Consider the following 15,914-nt stretch of genomic DNA (forward strand, 5'->3'; position numbering starts at 1 on the left):
TGTTGATATTCTCCCTCGCCAGAGCCAGCGCCAGACGTTCACCGCGACCACACACAGACTGGTCATCCAAAATGGCCGCTGGAGGTAGATAAAGAGAGACAGAGGCTTTTAAACAGAGCTTTTATTCATGCTGATGGAACGATACGCTGCAGAGACAGCAGGTCCGCTGGAGCGAGCAGAACAGCTGCGTGCAGCTGGGCCAGGACAAAGTTTTATTTACATGTCTGAGCTCTGATTGGCCCCTCAGAGGACTCATCTTTGTTCACAATCTGTAGAAATTAATTGTAATTTGAAATCAATGGCTGATTAACTTGTTCTTGTTCTTTCAGCTCACCAAAGCAGATCACCTGCCTCCTCCTATCCCAGCATCCTCCTCTGTCACCCCACCCTCTGCATGTCCTCCTTCACTACATCCATCAACCTCCTCTGAGGTCTTCTCGTCTCCTCCTGTCTAGCAGCTCCATCATATCCACCCCTCCTCCTCCGCACATGCTCAGACCATCTCAGCCGCTCTGATTCTGAGCTGTCCCCCTGATTGACAGAGGATACATCAAACACCTTCTTGGTGGTCTGAGCTGGACTTCCAGTCATGCCTTAGCTCTTCCTGCCTCCCACAGCCCAACTCATCTTCTCCCTGAACTCTGAGCAACATGCTTCATCTTCCAACATTTCCTCCTCGCCTTCACTTACTTCCTCTTCGTGATGTCTAACGTCATCCTGCAGACTACCACGACACCACCTCACAGCCTCCTATTTTTCAGATTCCACCTTCTGCATAATATGTGGCCTACCTGCGCGCACCTTCCTCATCCATCACCTCCACCCTGCTCCTCCCTCTTCTTAAAGAGAGTGTTCATCACAAATGTTTCCTTTTTACAAAATCCAAACATTTCTCTAAAACACCCAACCCGAGCCAAGCCCTCCTCATCACCTCCGTTCCCTTCTCCTTCAGCCTCCCCCCTCTGAGGACACTCTCTGCCACTTCATCTTCATTCCTCTCTCTCCTCTAACATTCAGCCTGAGGTCTCCTCGGCCAGTTTTTGATGCGAGCTGGAAGGTTTTTTCTTTTCTGACGCGGAAGGACAACTACAGCACCAAATATGAGCTTACATTCTGACAGTCAGGACTATACTCGGCTGTTCAGGGGGAAGCCTGTATGTCAATGATACAAGTACCACCAGTCAAATCTCTCAACAGCTTCTATTTCAGTCTCTCTGGATTACACACTGGGTCCCATTGTTGACTGTCTCTAGCTGCACCATTAGCTCTGAAGCCACTGCTCTGCTGACGTCGCTGCCCATAAACTGTCCTGGTTGTGCTCAGAGGAACAGCTTAGGACTGAGAGAATGAAGCCTCACATGTAGGAACTGTGTCTGAGTGCAAAAGGTGCCCGGGGTGGATGGTGGGGCTCAGAGGCTTTCATAAAACTGCTGATAATGAGGAAAACATTTACACGGTGCGGGAAATGATTGGAGAGGAGACGGTGCAGCGGGCTAGGATATTTTGGTAAAAGGGGAACACGACAGATTCAGCATCAGCACACTGGCAACAGGATATTAATGAGCAATGTTTTCTCCAAATGCTAATAGAAAAGAATAATCCAATTAGATTTCCTTTGGAACGTATCTGCTGTTGCAATTTTCAGATTTGGTCGTCTGCATGCAGAATTGTTGCCGAGTTCTCTGTAAAGAAAGAGAGGAAATAAATGATCACTGGGTTTAGATGTCACACTCTGTTCTCCTCATGAACGCTTTCTAACCTGACAGTGAGGTTATCAGGTCGCTGCCCTGTAGATAAACAAATGTCCTCTTCATTCTTGGACATGCACGCTGCGCTTCAGTCCACGTCAGAGCTCAGAGGCTCAGAGTCTGAGCTGGTTAACTCTGCAGTGGTCTTTAAGTGCTGATGTCAGCTTCAGTCATGCTAACCAAGCAGCAAAACTGCAGTTCCTCTCACTTCCAGCAGAGGCAATAGTGAGTCGGCCCCCGCAGACCCCTGTGTTAATATTGTACAGCAGCGATAAACATGTTTACAGCAATGCTTCTGCTCTTTATTGACATCAGCCCTCATAGACATTAGCTTTACTTATTCTGTTTAAAGTTTAAACTATGAGGGAATTTGCAGATGGCGGTCTCAGTTATTATCATGACACAGCAGTCACAGCACAGTGACGTCCAGCAGGTAATAACTCCAGTTCTGAGTCGGGGGTCCTGCGCAGGTGAGGGAGGCCTGAGTGAGTGTAATCCAATCCCCTCTGCAGCCTCCCTGCCTCCTCCGTCCACAGCATCATTCAATTCAGTTTTATTTATACAGCTCCAAATCACAACAACAGTATAGTAAGGTAGACCCTACAATAATAGATACAGAGAAAACCCAACAATCATATGACCCCCTATGAGCACTTTGGCAACAGTGGGAAGGAAGAACTCCCTTTTAACAGGAAGAAACCTCTGGCAGAACCAGGCTCAGGGAGGGGCGGGGCCATCTGCTGTGATTGGTTGGGGTGAGAGAAGGAAGACAGGATAAAGACATGCTGTGGAAGAGAGACAGAGGTTAATAACAGATATGATTCAATGCAGAGAGGTCTGTTAATACATAGTGAGTGAAGAAGAAACCCCCAGTGCATCATGGGAATCCCCGGCAGCCTACATCTATTGCAGCATAACTAAGGGAGGATTCAGGGTCACCTGGTCCAGCCCTAACTATATGCTTTAGCAAAAAGGAAAGTTTGAAGCCTAATCTTGAAAGTAGAGATAGTGTCTGTCTCCTGAACCCAAACTGGAAGCTGGTTCCACGGGTTTCATCCCAGCGGTTAGATGGCAGCCATGCTGTGAGTGTGGCTAAAGTCATCTGTTATGGGAAGTTCTAAATGAAGACCAGAGTCCAGTTAGCACAACGAAGCAAGAAAAGAGAGAGAGCCACGAGCTGTTGTGCGTGCCGCCATCTTTTTTTTACCCGCCATACAGATGCAAACACCAGTGTCTGGCTTCCACAGGCTGACCGATACAGATGAGCCAACATTTTGTAAAGAGTCCACAGATCTTGCTTGGTCTCTCCAGCGGCTCAGACTACGTCACACAGCCTGAGAGCAGACTGCTGTCACCTCCATCTCTTCTGTGCAGAGCCACCCTCTCTTCACCTGAAGACACCAGGTGATCGAGTGTGCCGTCGCTCAGATCCCAGCTGCCTTCTCCTCGGTATAACCGGCACCATCCCATCGTCAACCGCATGACGATGCAGAAAAAAATAGATTTGATCCGTGTCCCTGTCAACAGGAAGTCGAGGGAAGCTGCAGCACTGACAGGAGCTATTTCCTTTCTATTTCCTGCTACAGCCCAGTCGCCGGCTGTGTGCGGTGACACCTGCCACGTTTATTCCTGCTGCGCCCTCCCACCTGACTCCTGAGCAGGCGTGCGTTAGGAGAGCGGGCAGGATGTGCACATAAACAGATGGGAATGTTGACACCGTGATCCGCTCATTTACTGTACGTCCAGAGGGCGAACGAGCCGCCGAGGTGCAGACCGCTGATGCTGAGGCCTGATGGGAAAACCACACGACACGGCGGTGTTCTCCAGGTTAAACACCGTTTCAGGATAACAAGGACCGAGTCCATCAAAGGGACAGCTCAGAGGGGCTGAGATGGTCTGAGCATGTGCGGGGGGATGATGACGAGGAGGTTCATGGCAGTGTGATCCACCGTTCCACACAAAGAGATTAAAAATCAAAGTGCTGCTGAGGCTCCGTAACGAGCAGGAAGCCTGTCCTGGATTTGATTTGTGTTTCGTAAATAATTAACAGCTCTCGAGGCGATTTATCGGGGAACACGAAGAGAGCCACATGGTTCGTGCTGACCGGTGCGATCTTCTTAGAGCCTTAGAGGCGACACCGTGAAGCTGAAAATCTAAAGACCTAATACCTAATAGATCTAATACCTGCAGCGTCTTCTGATGGGAACAGCCATCCTCCTCCCACCTGCAGGGGCGTGTTGCACATAACCTGTTCTGCTTCAATGAGGCGAGCAGGTGAGCGCAGCGTCGAAGACTCCGGATCAGCGCAGCAGGCAGGAAGTCCAGCCTTCACCGCACACTCATTAGCTGGACAGGTGATCTGCCTGAGCTGAGCTCGGAGGGCTGGAGGGAGGGAAGATGAAGATGACACGTCTTCTTCATCAGCAGCACTCGGACACTGAGTTTGCCCAGTATGTGCCCCCCCCACACACACACACACTGTGTGTGGTGCGCAGTCAGTTCCGTGTCTCCGGGTGTCTCCGGGTGTCTCCGGGTGTCTCCGGGTGCGAGGCGCTCCGAGCGTCGGTCGCCGTGTCCGGCTCTCGGCTCGTTGGCGGTTCCCCACACAGTGAGGCAGATGAGCAGAATCATTATTGTCATTAAGATTAAAGCAGGCGAGGGAGCGGTTCACTCACATTCACACACTTTCTCCTCAGCGTGAGCTCTTACATCTGCTCGCTCACAGAGTCACTGTCATCTCATGATTACAACCGATTATCTCTAATTAGGATTTATCACCTTGTAATCCCAACTCTGTAGATTATTCTTATGATTTACTGTCTGATAATCACAGCTCACCGTCTCATAGCCAGAACTTATCGTCTGGTGATTCTGACTTTATGGCACATCTCCTCATCACCAAGAGATAAGACTTCATAACCACGGCACTTATTCTTAACATTTATTGCATTAGAGAAGTAAAACTGGGGCCATGTGATTGTGTGATAAGTGCCTGTATATTGTGAGTAGCAGAGCAGAGCGCGGCGCTGTTCAGAGGATGAGCCTGATTACACAGGCTGCTCTCGCTCACCGCTCACCCCGCGGGCCTCGGCGAGGTCGAGCATCAGAAGTCAGCTGCAGAGACAGCAGAGTGTTTCTAAAAGCCCAAGAGTTCAATAACTTCTGACCTGTTGTTGCCATTGGAGGTAATCAGGGAAATTCCTAATCCGAGTATGGAAGCAACAGGCTGACATTAGCATTCCTGGAGCTGCTAATGTGACTAATGAGGTCCAAGTCCAGGGTTACAGCCCGGCCTCGATGCTCAGCCTCCTTTTATAACCGTTTTACACTCACAGCTTGACACAGAAAAACATTTCTCTGAACTGAAACGTGCTTTCTGGGAATTTATCTGTTTAGCATGTGGCTAAAACAAAGCCGACTCCAGCCAGGTCCAGGTTAAAGGTCAAAGAGTATTTGTTTTCCGCACGTTTTCAGAGTGAAATGAATGGAAGGAACCAGTCAGCACTGTGCTGCGTTGTGTATGCAGGGTAACGTGCTCGTTTGTTCGTTTGGGATGAACGTATTCTCTGTGCTCCCCGTCTGTGTTTTCTGTGAATTACTTCCTGACAGCCTCGTTCACCACCTCCGAGCCGCACTCAGATTTAATAGCAAATTATGCTGTTTCAACTGCACTCGTTACCCCGGCGGTGCGGGAACGCCTTCGCTCCCGTCTTGCTGCCCGCCGGTACACAGGCGTCATCCTGTATTTATGAAACGAGGCCGCCACGCTGTGCGTTTCGTCTAACCTGAGACGTGACGGTAAAAGTCCTTTTATTGAGGCAAAAAGAGCTCTGCAGACTGATCTTATTCAGCCCCGGAGGTGGTGTACCTTCACTAAAAATTGACAAATAGGTTTTCTTGTCACTTCCCACCTCTGAGCTCCGTGTAGTTGACATTATTTGATATGAGTGCGGAAGCGTGGACTCCGGGGGCCGCGGTAGGTCGACAGACGAGACAAGGCAGAAGGAAGAATCAACACAACCGATCACAGCACTGCTGCGATCCTCTGGTGGCAAACAAGACGCTCACGTTATTCAATATACACCGAGTGGGTTTGTGTTTCTACCGACATATCGATTCTTTTCCCACCCTGGTGGCTTAAAATTTGGTTTCTTTAGTGAGCTGTGATGTGGCGGGAAAAATAGCCCCGGAGAAAAGATCTTGTCAGAGCCAAACAAAGAGTTCGAGCTGACGTCTGTTATTTCTGTCTCTCAGGCTCCATCGATTTTCAAAAACCTGGTGATTTGGCTGCAGGGTGATTATCAGTGATTACAGTCCGACAGGTCCTGGACAGATTTAGATCAATTTGTTTGACAGACTCGTGTTCATGTGGAGGGGAGTGTAAATGTGCCTCAGACATGGGAAAAGTACTCTACGGCATCCAAAATGCTCACGTTCCCAGTGCTGTGATTCACAGTAGCTTCATGCAAGCTGCAGGAAAGCCTGACCCTTCACCCCGCAGGTCCGAAGAGTCTACACCACCTTCTGGTCTGAAGGCTTCTGTGACATAAACTGTGAAGGTTTTACGTTTCAGTCCTGTTTGTGGATTTTACAGACTGCGTCGAGTGCAAGACAAGAAAGTGAAACACAAAGGCCAAACAGGAAAATCAAACAAAGGCACGGAGGCCTGGGAATATCTGGAAACAGCTGCTCTGATAAAGACTAAAGAGGAGAGAGACTCCCGTGGTTTCAGAGACTTCCTGTTTCTGTAATGAAATGTAATTCACACATGCAAATCAGTTCATAACTCTCGTGTAATGTCTGTGGATTCTTGGTGAATATTCAGTCTCTTCATTAAAAGGAAATTCACAGCTGTTTGTTTCTTTGGACGTGAGCAAACTTACAAACCAGGCATCGATGCAGCTGTTTTTTAAAGCACACATTTTCCTGCACAGTTCAGCTGTTTGTGCTCTCTGTGGAAGAACGTCCACGCGCTGCTGTCCAGGTCAGCAGGATGTTGTCCAGGTGTGGACGTCAGACAGACCTGACGGACATGTCTTTGGCTGAAGGTACAACATTTATATTCAGCTTGGATTCCTCTTCAAAGTGAGACATTTGCCTTTTAAATAAAAAGTGACACCTTAAGTGAAGAAATAAGAGCTGCCCAAAGTGTGAAAAATGTACTTTGAGTTCATTTTTCAAAAATAAATCTGCAGTGACAAACTACCTTTTACACCGGCGCCGCTGTAGTTTCCAGATATTTAATGATGAGCATAAGCTAATGATTGCTTCAGAAAGACTGATAGCACAGGCTGAAATAATTCATGGCAATCTTTAGCAGCAGCTGAAGGACACTGATGCTGCTGAATTGTTAAAATCCTTCACTGCAATATTTATGCTTCCCGCTCGGATCTCAATCCTGCGAGAGGAGGAACTATCTGCATGATGATGTCACTTAGATTTATCTCCGTGCTCGTTTAAATATGAAACGCTGTAAGTCGTCCTTCCGCACCAGGAACAGCTGCGGATGCTGAAACCCACCACAAGCTGCAGTCCCACCAATGTCCACTAGAGGACAGCACCAATGTACATTTCATCAGCGCTTATAGTTTTGCATTATTAGGGGCGTGGCCTCTTTGACTGGGAGGCGGCTGGAGCTGCTAGCTATCTGCTAGCTGAGCTGGACGTCTGGGCCGTGTTTGGGCTGTTGGAGAGTTTGTAACGACATCATGTGACCGCTGTGAGGTCACTGTACTAACAGAGCGTGCACTCTGGTTTTGTTGAGTGAAAGTCGAGATGATTGGATGTTGCTGAGCACCAATGAGCAGGTACTCTGTGTCTGCGTGATACGGCGCGCTAACCAAAGCAGCTAACATTACCTGAAGTTTGAGCATGCTAACAGCTGACTAAAACAACAAGTTGTAGAAGCTGAAATGCTTAAGGTGAGACAAAAGGAGCCGTCACACAGCCGAGGACGATGGTGGACATCCTCGATGAGACGGTGCTAATGTAAAGCAACCGTGTGGAGCTGTAGCGCTCCAGCAAACAGCGAGATCGTTTCCACGGTACTAAACACGCTTTTATTTGCCATAATAACTGGCTGTGTTTCAGATGCCCGTCGATGCTTCATCTTTATCTACAGTGAAGCGCTGCTATCTGAACCAACAGCTCTCTGACTGCAGTGATAACGTTGACGCCTCTCCTCTGATCGATAATTGACGGGAGCTCTTTATTGACCCGTGAGCTGCTGTGGCGACTCGGTCGGAGACCTGCAGCACGAAGTCAGAGTTCCTCTAATTACCGACGCAGTCTCCGTCTCATCTGGGTCGTCTCTCTGCGTGACGACGAATCGGCTCGTATCTGATTGATAATCGGAGCAGAGTCATGCGGTGCGATTGCTGTTTGTGGAACGCGGCGCTCGTAATTACTTTCACTGAGGTTTGTTTGCACAGATCAAAGATGAACTCGTTTCCCTCAGATGCAAATGTCCTTCGTGTGTTAGAAGAGCGTCCTCGTGCTCAGGGTGGTGTTCAGGTCAGGAAACAGCTGCTCACAGACAATAAAAACACAAAACCATGAAAATAATCACATCAATCACTGAAGCACAGTATTGTGACTGTACTCTGTGGCTGCAGGACAGCAAACACATTTAAAACCTTTATTTCTGGAGTTTTCTTTAAAATGAAAGTATGGTAAAACAGTGGTTTCCCCCTCTCTACATAGAAACTTTGGAGACTTTGTTTTTATGTGTTCGAGGAAATATCCCAAACAAATCCGGAGCCCCGTGACGTGTACAGACTCTTCTTCACTCCCATCCTCCTCCTCAGGTGAGCTCATTCATTTTTTGGAAACACACGGCGTGTTTTTATGTCTCTCCCATGGTGAACCTTTCCTCGTGTCCCTGACAGCGGCGTGCGTCTGTGCAGAGTAAGAGGACGCAGATCTGTTCCCAGCCTGATTCTCAGCATCGCAGCTGATGTTTCAGCCTCCAGCATCTGTCGCAGGACAAACCGAGCATGCGTTTGACTGCTGACGGTTTGCCATCATGAGCTCAGTCTTTGGATTACCAAAACACTTTCCTGCGCTCCTTTTCATTTCCCGACCACAGAATCAGGAGCCCTGAAAATCTGGTTACAGAGTGGAGTGTTGGAGTGGAACTGAATGAGATTTTCCAGCAGCTGAAGAGAGAAGTGCAGCAGAAAGGAAACATTCACTCACCTGAGATGGTCAGAAACAAACCGTGTGACGCTCTGTCAGTACGCAGGCTTTTCTTGCTACCAGTTAAAAAGCAGTGGTCAGAGAAATGCTTTGCTCAAAGGCAGCTGATCAGTACAAAACTGTGCTGAGAAAAACAGCAACTTTACCTCTTTTCTGAAACTCGTGTGCACACGGCGAGCCTGAAGACACGGTATCGATCCACGCTGTGAGGTAGTCATGTAGGACAGGCTGCCGAGGCTCAGCTGTGGTCTGGGAGCCAGAGAGTGACCAATGAGGCTCCACACCTGCATCTGCAGGTCAAAGGTCAAGGCTTTTGCTGCTTTTACTGAACTCCAGGCCAGAAGGAAACGAGAGCTTCCTTTTGTGTGTGTCAGATATAAGTGTGTGTGCGCATCAGTCAGCTGGTATTAACAGTGACACAGTGAAAGGTGAACCTTTGGTTGCCATGGTAACCTCGGTTTAGGCATCTGCTGGTTTTGTTGAAGCCCCGCGAGATAAAAAAGGAGCAGGGATTTGAACTCGAGGGTGAGAGATGAGCAGGGAGAAAATCCTTATCGGCTGAACTCGCACTTGCAGCTTTATGTCTCTGCTGTTACTCGAGTTAATCTTCCTCCGCGGGACGAGCAGCGAGGGGTGCTGACAGCAGAGCGGTGCCCGGGCCTCGCCGTGGATCACGGAGACGCTCCCCGATCCAGTTTCCTCTCGGTTTAGTTCTCCCTTACAAATGAAGAAACCCAGGACGGACACGAGGAGATGCGCAGAGCGAGCGGGAACAAAGGGAGGCCTCGAGGGGCTCGTAACAAGACAAACACAGCAAAGGGATCGTGCGAGAGGAATCAAGATGGCAAACAGACGGCGGTGGGAGGCGAGAGGAGAAACGAGAGCAGAGGAGCGCTCACACGGAGGAGATGCTGCTCATCCTTCACCGCGTTCTGTGGAAAGAACGAACACAATGCACGTGCTCGAGTTTCGTTCCCACAGAAAATACCGCTGCTTCATTTCTTTCACTCATGTGTCACACACTGGCTCCCTGCAGTCTGCCAGTATTTCTCTCTGAGCAGACTGCAGCTGCAGTATTTCCCATTTACAGCTTCTTAAACACGCAAAAATTACCGAGTCACTGAAATGCGAGGTTAAACCTGTCGCAGCGTTTACATCTCGCTCTGTTTGTGGCTCGAGATCAGTGAGTGTGAGCCTGCAAAAGAAAGGTGCACATCACATCCAGCAATAAACACCGATAAGAAGTGAGTGCAGCGAAAGTTCACGATCTTGTTTTCATAACTGAAATCCAAATGTGACCGACCGTCATGAAACCCAGCGTTGATGGTGTGGAGTGGGTGGAGTTCTGTAAATGAACCAGGCTGAACAGTGAAGGTGCAGCGAGCTCACTTTAACTAAGAGCCAATCCCATGCACGTCCTCTCACTTGACGTCCCGCTCGACTCGACGGTGCAAAAACTTTTAGTGTTTGGACGAAAGCTCCTGTTTGGTGGACAGCAGAGAGGAACCTCTGCTTTCACCTGTCAGCAGGTGAAAGCAGAGCCTGACGGTCCTGTTAGAGCAGCTTTGAGATCCACATGGATCAGAATCAGCTGTGCTGAGCACGTATGGAAGTGCACATGCAAGGAACTTCTTTTCTCTGTGCTTAACAGGACAGACAGCAGTGACAGTAGCAACATGGCACAGACACACACAGCACATTCATACTCATGTGTGTGAAGATGCTGAGATACATTATGGATGAAATAAGGTGATAAATCAGTGACATGCTGGCCTGTATACAGCTGTACGTACAGCACACTCAGACTCAGGCCGGGTGGATGTGTGAGTGCAGACTTTTACGGATCTGTCTGTGGGAGTGTCGGGGTCAGTGCACACCGAGACGGAGCAAGTGGGATTCAAACACGCGTGACGTCACTCACCCATGCGGACGGCAGAGAGGGTGTTGGCCTGGCTGAAGGAGAGCGGCGCCATGGTCAGCAGCGAGGCGACGGTGTAAATCGACAGCAGCAGTGCTGGCAGAGCCGGCATCTTCCACCGCTCCTCATGGAGAATGGTCTGCTGGCTGCCTGTACCGCCACCTGCAGGACAGGAGGACAGGTGAGATCCAACAACTCAGTTCACACGTTTCACACGTTCAGCAGCAGACTTCAGCAGGAAATCCTGCATGTGACGGTTGCACAGCACATCCACACTGACACAGTTACAGCCCCCTGCACTGCTGTACGGCCCCGAGGACGCTGCTCTTCAACGGGGAGGCAGCAGTTTAGAAATAATCAGAGGAAACAGAGTCAAAGGAAACAGAGTCGGAGGAAACAGAGTCAGAGAAAACAGAGTCGGAGGAAACAGTCAGAGGAAACAGAGTCAGAGAAAACAGAGTCGGAGGAAACAGTCAGAGGAAACAGTGTCAGAGGAAACAGAGTCAGAGGAAACAGTCAGAGGAAACAGTGTCAGAGGAAACAGAGTCAGAGGAAATAGTCAGAGGAAACAGTGTCAGAAGAAACAGAGTAGGAGGAAACAGTGTCAGAGGAAACAGAGTCGGAGGAAACAGAGTCGGAGGAAACAGAGTCGGAGGAAACAGAGTCAGAGGAAACAGTCAGAGGAAACAGAGTCAGAGGAAACAGAGTCAGAGAAAACAGAGTCGGAGGAAACAGTCAGAGGAAACAGAGTCGGAGGAAACAGAGTCAGAGGAAACAGAGTCGGAGGAAACAGTGTCAGAGGAAACAGATTCGGAGGAAACAGAGTCAGAGGAAACAGAGTCGGAGGAAACAGTGTCAGAGGAAACAGATTCGGAGGAAACAGAGTCAGAGGAAAAGAGGAAACAGAGTCGGAGGAAACAGAGTCAGAGGAAAAGAGGAAACAGAGTCGGAGGAAACAGTGTCAGAGGAAACAGAGTCGGAGGAAACAGAGTCAGAGGAAAAGAGGAAACAGAGTCAGAGGAAACAGAGTCAGAGGAAACAGAGTCGGAGGAAACAAAGTCGGAGGAAACAGAGTCAGAGGAAACAGAGTCAGAGGAAACAGTCAGAGGAAACAGAGTCAGAGGAAACAGAGTCGGAGGAAACAGAGTCAGAGGAAACAGAGTCAGAGGAAACAGAGTCGGAGGAAACAGAGTCGGAGGAAACAGAGTCGGAGGAAATAGTCAGAGGAAACAGAGTCAGAGGAAACAGTGTCAGAGGAAACAGAGTCGGAGGAAACAGTGTCAGAGTAAACAGAGTCAGAGGAAACAGTGTCAGAGGAAACAGAGTCGGAGGAAACAGTGTCAGAGGAAACAGTGTCAGAGGAAACAGTGTCAGAGGAAACAGTGTCAGAGGAAACAGATTCGGAGGAAACAGAGTCAGAGGAAAAGAGGAAACAGAGTCGGAGGAAACAGAGTCAGAGGAAAAGAGGAAACAGAGTCGGAGGAAACAGTGTCAGAGGAAACAGAGTCGGAGGAAACAGTGTCAGAGGAAACAGATTCGGAGGAAACAGAGTCAGAGGAAAAGAGGAAACAGAGTCAGAGGAAACAGAGTCAGAGGAAACAGAGTCAGAGGAAACAGAGTCAGAGGAAACAGTCAGAGGAAACAGAGTCGGAGGAAACAAAGTCAGAGGAAACAGAGTCAGAGGAAACAGAGTCAGAGGAAACAGAGTCGGAGGAAACAGATTCGGAGGAAACAGAGTCAGAGGAAAAGAGGAAACAGAGTCGGAGGAAACAGAGTCAGAGGAAAAGAGGAAACAGAGTCGGAGGAAACAGTGTCAGAGGAAACAGATTCGGAGGAAACAGAGTCAGAGGAAAAGAGGAAACAGAGTCAGAGGAAACAGAGTCAGAGGAAACAGAGTCAGAGGAAACAGTCAGAGGAAACAGAGTCAGAGGAAACAGAGTCGGAGGAAACAGAGTCAGAGGAAACAGAGTCAGAGGAAACAGAGTCGGAGGAAACAGAGTCGGAGGAAACAGAGTCGGAGGAAATAGTCAGAGGAAACAGAGTCAGAGGAAACAGTGTCAGAGGAAACGGAGTCGGAGGAAACAGTGTCAGAGTAAACAGAGTCAGAGGAAACAGTGTCAGAGGAAACAGTGTCAGAGGAAACAGTGTCAGAGGAAACAGTGTCAGAGGAAACAGATTCGGAGGAAACAGAGTCAGAGGAAAAGAGAAAACAGAGTCGGAGGAAACAGAGTCAGAGGAAACAGAGTCGGAGGAAACAGAGTCAGAGGAAACAGAGTCGGAGGAAACAGAGTCAGAGGAAAAGAGGAAACAGAGTCGGAGGAAACAGTGTCAGAGGAAACAGAGTTGGAGGAAACAGTGTCAGAGGAAACAGATTCGGAGGAAACAGAGTCAGAGGAAACAGAGTCGGAGGAAACAGTGTCAGAGGAAACAGATTCGGAGGAAACAGAGTCAGAGGAAAAGAGGAAACAGAGTCGGAGGAAACAGAGTCAGAGGAAAAGAGGAAACAGAGTCGGAGGAAACAGTGTCAGAGGAAACAGATTCGGAGGAAACAGAGTCAGAGGAAAAGAGGAAACAGAGTCAGAGGAAACAGAGTCAGAGGAAACAGAGTCAGAGGAAACAGAGTCGGAGGAAACAGAGTCAGAGGAAACAGAGTCGGAGGAAACAGTGTCAGAGGAAACAGATTCGGAGGAAACAGAGTCAGAGGAAACAGAGTCGGAGGAAACAGTGTCAGAGGAAACAGATTTGGAGGAAACAGAGTCAGAGGAAAAGAGGAAACAGAGTCGGAGGAAACAGAGTCAGAGGAAAAGAGGAAACAGAGTCGGAGGAAACAGTGTCAGAGGAAACAGATTCGGAGGAAACAGAGTCAGAGGAAAAGAGGAAACAGAGTCAGAGGAAACAGAGTCAGAGGAAACAGAGTCAGAGGAAACAGTCAGAGGAAACAGAGTCAGAGGAAACAGAGTCGGAGGAAACAGAGTCAGAGGAAACAGAGTCAGAGGAAACAGAGTCGGAGGAAACAGAGTCGGAGGAAACAGAGTCGGAGGAAATAGTCAGAGGAAACAGAGTCAGAGGAAACAGTGTCAGAGGAAACAGAGTCGGAGGAAACAGTGTCAGAGTAAACAGAGTCAGAGGAAACAGTGTCAGAGGAAACAGAGTCGGAGGAAACAGTGTCAGAGGAAACAGTGTCAGAGGAAACAGAGTCAGAGGAAACAGAGTCAGAGGAAACAGAGTCGGAGGAAAAGAGGAAACAGAGTCGGAGGAAACAGAGTCAGAGGAAACAGAGTCGGAGGAAACATAGTCAGAGGAAACAGAGTCAGAGGAAACAGAGTCAGAGGAAACAGAGTCGGAGGAAACAGAGTCAGAGGAAACAGAGTCGGAGGAAACAGAGTCAGAGGAAACAGAGTTGGAGGAAACAGTGTCAGAGGAAACAGATTCGGAGGAAACAGAGTCAGAGGAAAAGAGGAAACAGAGTCGGAGGAAACAGAGTCAGAGGAAAAGAGGAAACAGAGTCGGAGGAAACAGTGTCAGAGGAAACAGAGTCGGAGGAAACAGTGTCAGAGGAAACAGATTCGGAGGAAACAGAGTCAGAGGAAAAGAGGAAACAGAGTCAGAGGAAACAGAGTCAGAGGAAACAGAGTCAGAGGAAACAGAGTCAGAGGAAACAGTCAGAGGAAACAGAGTCGGAGGAAACAGAGTCGGAGGAAACAGAGTCGGAGGAAACAGAGTCAGAGGAAACAGAGTCGGAGGAAACAGAGTCAGAGGAAACAGAGTCAGAGGAAACAGTCAGAGGAAACAGAGTCAGAGGAAACAGAGTCGGAGGAAACAGAGTCGGAGGAAACACACACACACACACACACACACACACACACACACACACACACACTCTGTGTTGATGAGTTCAGTTCTGTCTCCCCAGCACCATCAGCACCATCCGAGCTGCTCACAGGCCAAACATCTACAGACTCGACCCAGAAACACTGAGACTGAACCCGATGTTAAATATCAAACCTGACAACGTTTTAAACACATGCCCTCGTAAAATGCACAATCTGTACTTTTTATAAATATTCCTAACTCCTTCCAGTACCCTGCTTTGTCTGCACACTACAACCTGGGTTTGCCATTTTTATCAGCAATATAAAATATTAATATTAATAATATTATATAATATTAATAACTGTACAGTACTCTGTTTTTCTAACTATCGTCCATGATATAAATATTTATTTCTGTAAAAGCTTCTGTTCTGTTTGTATATGTGTTTTCTGCTTATTCTATTGGCTGGGAAGATCTGCACATGCCGGCCACTAAAGGATTGGTCGCAGGAGCTTCAGCCACGACCACCTTCAGCTTCAGTACCATTTCTGAGCAGTTTATATCCTGTACAAGGATGAGCCAGAAACACACGAGCAGCTGGACTCCCATTCTGACCCTGGTTTGTCGTAGTTCACAGACAGCGCTGTGCTGTCACAGCTCAGTGTGACTGACGGTCACATTAGTTAATAATAAAACAACGGGCTGGCTTTCTTTGTTTCAGCATCTCCAACTAAATCGTACACAGAGGTGAGCAGCGTCTCTGAGCCGCTTCACCTCCTCCGGTCGTTTCGATATTCCCCTTGTGACGCCTGCTGTGGTGGTGGGTGGAGCTCAGACACCATCGCTCAAGCAAGCATTTTAAACAAGGATGATTTCACTGTAGAGCTCCTGCGGCCGCCTGATAAATGATTCCTTTACAGCAGAGAGAGATTTTAAAATGCTAAAAACCATCCCCACCACTGCGTACAGATGTTTAGCAGGCTGTCAGAGTGCAACCACACAACAGGCAACCGTCCACGCTGAAGGGGCGTATCAGAACCACGCTTTGGTTCTGCTGTGATTCACCGTGGGAGGTTCTGCACCACAGCCCACCCACCTGCTGCTCCAGTGGTTTGTTTGGAAGGGCAACCAATCAAGGTGAAATGTCTTGAAGGGGGCGGAGCTAAAAAAGACAATAACTTGGTGTCAGACACATGGGGATTATTCTGAACAGTGACTCATGCAAAGCTGCTCCAGTA

General features: G+C 48.6%; 1 protein-coding gene and 1 long non-coding RNA gene across 3 annotated transcripts in view; one reads left to right on the forward strand and one right to left on the reverse strand.

Moving 5' to 3' along the window:
• LOC145423697 (uncharacterized) overlaps positions 1–1,728 on the forward strand; it is a 2,168-nt gene extending 440 nt beyond the window's left edge. The window contains exons 2-3 of the long non-coding RNA XR_013904751.1: positions 1–84; positions 330–1,728. The exon at positions 1–84 is cut by the window's left edge and continues 125 nt beyond it. This is a non-coding gene — a long non-coding RNA (uncharacterized LOC145423697). The remainder of the gene's footprint in view (positions 85–329) is intronic.
• Positions 1–15,914, reverse strand: part of LOC113014774 (glutamate receptor ionotropic, kainate 5-like) — a 214,240-nt gene that overhangs the window by 62,412 nt on the left and 135,914 nt on the right. For both annotated transcript variants that reach the window (XM_026156512.2, XM_080296443.1), the window contains exons 3-4: positions 10,867–11,025; positions 1–78 (exon numbers count right to left, since the gene is read on the reverse strand). The exon at positions 1–78 is cut by the window's left edge and continues 87 nt beyond it. In XM_026156512.2, coding sequence (XP_026012297.1) covers positions 1–78; positions 10,867–10,975 — 187 coding nt within the window. In that variant the 5' untranslated portion in view covers positions 10,976–11,025. The remainder of the gene's footprint in view (positions 79–10,866; positions 11,026–15,914) is intronic.

Source organism: Astatotilapia calliptera, chromosome 22, assembly GCF_964374335.1.
Source record: "Astatotilapia calliptera chromosome 22, fAstCal68.1, whole genome shotgun sequence".
NCBI lineage: Eukaryota > Metazoa > Chordata > Actinopteri > Cichliformes > Cichlidae > Astatotilapia > Astatotilapia calliptera.